The 5,602-nt window shown below is 32.1% G+C and overlaps 1 protein-coding gene across 1 annotated transcript; it reads right to left on the bottom strand.

Moving 5' to 3' along the window:
- Positions 1–641: 641 nt before the first annotated feature.
- Positions 642–2,495, bottom strand: LOC139872796 (ubiquitin-ribosomal protein eL40 fusion protein-like). Its single transcript, XM_071860721.1, has 5 exons — positions 2,339–2,495; positions 2,144–2,230; positions 1,839–1,941; positions 1,236–1,302; positions 642–898 (listed from the first exon to the last, which is right to left on the bottom strand). The coding sequence occupies exons 1-5, from the start codon at positions 2,439–2,441 to the stop codon at positions 872–874; spliced, it is 387 nt and encodes a 128-aa protein (XP_071716822.1). The 5' UTR covers positions 2,442–2,495; the 3' UTR covers positions 642–871.
- Between the last annotated feature and the right edge of the window lie 3,107 nt (positions 2,496–5,602).

Raw genomic sequence — 5,602 nt, 5'->3', positions numbered from 1 at the left:
TTATAATTATATCATTTATAGTGCAAAGCGTTATAAATTATAAGTATATTATTGTTTTTCAAACGTTATAAAAATCGATCCGGTAAAAATCGCATCCGGTAAAATATTAGTCCGGTAAAATAATCCGAAAAAAAACCAGTCGAGCATCGAAAAAACACGATTCCGAAAAAAAAACCGATCAAAATAACCGAATCTGAAACCGGAACTGGTTCCAGAAAAAAAACCGGTATTTTTGGAACCAGTCCAAAACCGGTTATGTGCACCTATATATCGAATGCCTCAAGAGTTCCATGTCTAGCTTCATTGCTTTGATTTAGAAGGGCGTTCATTGTTCTTCAATGAATTTACAAGACCATCTCTATCGAATTATTGGACACAATTTTAGAGACCAATTTAAACGCTAGTCAGACTTGGGATCGTCTTAGAAGTATATTTTAGGACAGCAAAAACTCTCGTACAGTATAGTTGGAAGATCAATTCAAACGATGTCTATCGTGAAAATTCTTTAATGTTTCTTTTTATTTCTTAATATCAAGAATCGAAAAAAGGTGGATGATCAAAACTTTCAAATGTTGAGGCACTGTTTTGTATCATTAACCAATTGTGGGTCGGACTTCATAGTAGTACTTACTAGCAGCATATAAAACAAGCTTTTATGCCCTGATTAGAAAGAACAGCATGCAGCTTCAAAGGCATGAAATTCAACAAGCACATCATAGTTCTTAAAGATCCAAAATGTAAAAACAAGTTAATACTAGGAAAAATGCATTTCAGTCTAGCTTTATTTTATATATAGTAATAAAACCAACAAAATAAGCTAAGAAAACCCAGACACTTCCGGATGCAACAGAAACCACCCTGCAAGTATTGCTCACTTGATTTTCTTCTTCGGCCTCAACTGCATTGCAACAAAAACATCCATTTAATAAAACAAAGAAAACATGTGTTTCATACGATTAAGAAGACAAATAAAATTAAATATGAGGGTGTCATAATTGCTTATTTAAGCACTTGTATGAGACAAGAAGATAAAAAAAAATCCTTACAAAATATGTTTATCTACTTATTTTATAAGGAATGAGCACCTAAAATAAGCCAATAAACAATCCAAAACACCTAGCTCCATTTTAATATATCAGAACAGGTAAAACTCAAGCAAATGAGTATATAATTATATCATCAAAATACAACCAAGGATAATACAAAATAGAGAACTAGAAAAATAGAACACAAACCTGGTTGCTGTGACCACATTTTTTCTTCCTGCAGTTAACTGCCCTTGGGTGAAGACGGGCATAGCACCTGAGTAGAATAAGCCAAAAATATTAAACGCAGATGCAATTACAATTTACAATGACTGATTAAATGAAGTACACAAACAAATGAATATGATTGTTGTGAAAGCCGTTTGCCACCAAAAAAGATATCAAAATAATAAAGTTCATGTTCTACACGTGAAAATCAACTGCAAGCAAACAGATAACAGTTGACAAAGTCGTCGTGTAGACATTGATATTGGAACTTGTGACATCCTCTCAAGCTACCAAATAAGCAAAAAAGAACAACCTTAAAGTTCCAATAACAATGAGAAATATTAGTAAATTATAAAAATGACAACTTATAGCAAATACTTATAAAATCTTGAAAATTATGCATAGTTATAACAAATGTGAGTATATAAAACCAAAAACATAACAACTTATATACTAAAAACAGACTCTTTAAAAAAAGTTGATTATATAAACAATACAATAATCATAATATTCACAATTCTCATAATAGATAAATATATAAATATGTATATGTAAAAGAAAAAAACCAAAAAGTTATCAACTCACTTGCGGCAGATAGTCTTGTCTTGATTGTACTTTCTAGCCAATGCCATCAAAGAAGGCTCAATAATTCCTCCTCTGAGCCTCAACACCAAATGCAGAGTTGACTCTAATCACAAATAAAAGCATAATTAATACCTTAATCAAAATACTATCAACTCATTTTATATTACCACAATTGATTTATCTAGCATTAAAAAGAAATGTAATAATAAAAGTTACATAAATTATGCAAAAAGCTTTAGAGATATATTAATAAGAATTATTGAAAATATAAAAAATGAAATAAAATATAGTAGTATGATAAATACCTTTCTGGATGTTATAATCAGCAAGAGTACGACCATCTTCAAGTTGCTTTCCAGCGAAGATTAATCGCTGTTGATCCGGTGGAATACCTAAAATTGATTGAATTTACAATTATATTTAACAGATTGAAAATTTAATTGAAATATGATAATCAAATGATAATAACGATTGAAATTGAAATTGAACAAAAGATGTACCTTCTTTATCTTGAATCTTAGCTTTGACATTATCAATAGTGTCGCTGCTCTCAACTTCAAGAGTTATGGTCTTCCCGGTTAGGGTTTTCACGAAGATCTGCATTTTTCCTGTATACTTTTAGTTGCTGCTGAGTGCTTTGTTACATTTTTATACTCTGGTTTGTTATTAGGGTTTAGATTTTGGGTAGTTTATTGGGCGGGTAAAGGAGTGTATTCTAAGCCCACACTTATATTATATTGGGCTTCAAGCCAGTAACATCAATAATCATAAGGGATTATCACTAAAAATCCCCATTTTTTTCTCACATTTGACTCAGAGCCTATAAAAATAAAAATTTGACAATTTGCCCGCGCAAGACACAAGGACGCAAGGTGCTCTTTGCGACCTTGCTCCCGGTGGACGCAAGGACGCAAGGTGCCTCTTGCTCCCTTGCTTCTCGGGGACGCAAGGACGCAAGGTGCCTCTTGCGACCTTGCTTCCCGGAGACGCAAGGACGCAAGGTGCCTCTTGCTCCTACCTGATGTCATAATCCATGTTTTCTTTCAGACATTTCATCAAACACCTTACGTCATATCTTTGTTTTGCTCTATCTCTTTGTTTGATTCATGTAAATGTTTACGTAGGTACATGTATGGATTGGGAATGTATCTACCTATGATCCAAAGTTTATTGTGTGTATCCAACTTCATTTTTATATATTGTATTGTCTGTTTCTTAGTATTTGTTATTGTATGTATCCGATGACTTATTCATCTGATACTTGATCTTTTTATTAAACAGCAACTGTATAGATTGAATACATGCAGGTTCTTCAAGTACCGTCAACACTTTCTCAGTAAGTTACCTACTTTTTCTCAAGCAATATCGAATCTCTTAAGAAATAGGTAAATCATTATTTCCTTTCATAATACAACATATACAACCAAGTTTATATTATAAGTATACAACCAAAGAATGATCGTTAAATAATATTACATTAAATCAATCTCCATTGATTTCATAATAAGAGAACATGACAGTTGCCAATTTCATAGGAGTAAATATCCTTAGCAAAATGTGAACATATCTATAATTCTCAAATAATAATAAAGCTCATCACTTTACAATTCCATACATGTACCTACATAAACATTTACATGAATCAAACAAAGAGATAGAGCAAAACAAAGATATGCACGTAAGGTGTTTGATGAAATTTCTGAAAGAAAACATTGATTATGACATCAGGTAGGAGCAAGAGGTACCTTGCGTCCTTGCGTCCCCGGGAAGCAAGGTCGCAAGAGGCACCTTGCGTCCTTGCGTCCCCGGGAAACAAGGGAGCAAGAGGCACATTGCATCCACCAGGGAGCAAGGTCGCAAAGAGCACCTTGCGCCCTTGCATCTTGCGAGGGCAAATTGTCAAATTTTTATTTTTATGGGCTCTGAATCAAATATGGGAGAAAAAATTGGCATTTTAGTGATAATCCATAATCATAATCAATATCAATAAACCAACAAAAAGAAAAAAGAAGACAAAATTGCCTATTTCGTCCCCGTGCTTTTCACTTTTTGCCCGTTTCATCCTTGTATTTTATTTTCTACATTTTTCATCCTTAAAAGCATTTAAAAGTCTCAATTTCATCCCTTACCCTGACGAATGTTAACTGACTCCGTTAAAACTTTTCACAGGACTATCCACGTAATCTTTAACTAATTAAACTACAAAAATCAATCCCTTGTGAGTTTTGGTATATGTTCTTGCGAAATCAATTTGTGAATATCCTCTGATTTCTTCTATCTTTCTTTTTATCAATATAAACTTCCAGTTATAATAATCGTTCCATCTATTATTCATTATCAACTTATTATTGATTGAATATCATCAGATTATTATTGATTTCATGCAGCTGCTATTGATTATTTGTTTGGTATCTACCATGTTCATTAACAAAAACAGAGGTAAATGTAAAAACATGTAATGCTAACTACTATGGAATAAGTCCCTGTAAATAGTTTTAACGGATTCAATTAACGTTCGTTAGGGTAAGGGATGAAATTGGGACTGTAAAATGCTTCTAAGGATGAAAAATGCAGAAAATAAAATACAGGGATGAAACGGGTAAAAAGTAAAAAACACATGGACGAAATGAGCAATTTTGTCAAAAAAGAAACAAACACAATTTTGATTATTTGATACTCTAGTCTTGTCCCATTACCTACTTTAATTTACGAAATAATTGTGTCGTTGATCCCTCCATTTTACCTAAAAAAGCTAACAGCGTCCCTCAAGTTTTTTTTTTTGGCTTTCAGCATCCCTCTATTTTACAACTTTGAGATACAGAGTCCCTCCGTCAACTTTCCGTTAAAAAAGTCCGTTAACTCCTATCATGTGACTTGCATGTGAGGGTAAAATCGTCTTTTTAACCTCCTTCATTAAACTCGTGTTCTTCCCCAACATTGCAAACCCTAATTTAAAAAACATCTATCTGGAACTCGTTCTAAAAAAACATCAAATAGATCTGAGATTCAGTAACTCGTTATAAACAAATCGATTTAAATTTTCGGACTGTAGCAGTAGCAGCTCGAAGAACACGATGAACAACTCAATTGGTGATTTTGGATTTAAGGCTGTTTTACATTATAATTACAACATGAAACGTGTTGTAAATCATAAGTAGAAACTTTGTGAATCCTCAATTTTAACAGAAACAACAACAATAACTCGAATTTCATGAAGAACAATAAGTTGACTTTTTTATTTTAAAACGTTGACTCGCGAATTCGAACTCATTTTGAAGAATTGAAGGCTGAAACTTTACAGATAGTTTGAGTAAAAGATTCCTAACAACTCTACATTTTTAGATTTTGAAATTTGATACGAAATCGAGATTTTGATTTAATGAACTCAAGAACAGAGGTACGAGCCTGTTTGTACATATCTGATTTATTATGTTTAATATTACTAATAAATATAAATATATTAATAATTAAAATACTGTTAATATTATTATTAATAATAAAAATACTAATAATAATAATAATAGAAATAATAATAATATTAATGATAATAATAATAATAATAATAATAATAATAATAATAATAATAAGATTTTCATTTTTTGCACCGGTGGTCCCTCGATTTTAGTGAAGAAAAGAGTAAAAAGACGAGTTTACCCTCACATGCAAGGCACGTGGCATGACTTAACGGACTTTTTTAACAGAAAGTTGACGGAGAGACGCGTAATCAAAAAATGTGATAAAAGAGGGACGCTGAAAGCCAAAAA

Source organism: Rutidosis leptorrhynchoides, chromosome 10 (genome assembly GCF_046630445.1).
Source record: "Rutidosis leptorrhynchoides isolate AG116_Rl617_1_P2 chromosome 10, CSIRO_AGI_Rlap_v1, whole genome shotgun sequence".
NCBI classification, from domain to species: domain Eukaryota; kingdom Viridiplantae; phylum Streptophyta; class Magnoliopsida; order Asterales; family Asteraceae; genus Rutidosis; species Rutidosis leptorrhynchoides.
This window is presented reverse-complemented; position numbering and strand designations above follow the sequence as displayed.

Excerpts from the sequence above, each read along its gene's own strand:
- LOC139872796 (XM_071860721.1), bottom strand. The coding sequence starts at position 2,441 with ATGCAGATCTTCGTGAAAACCCTAACCGGGAAGACCATAACTCTTGAA. Across the intron at positions 2,231-2,338 it reads TAAGATTCAAGATAAAGAAG|GTATTCCACCGGATCAACAG; the intron begins GTACATCTTTTG and ends AATCAATTTTAG. Across the intron at positions 899-1,235 it reads AATGTGGTCACAGCAACCAG|TTGAGGCCGAAGAAGAAAAT; the intron begins GTTTGTGTTCTA and ends GTTGCAATGCAG.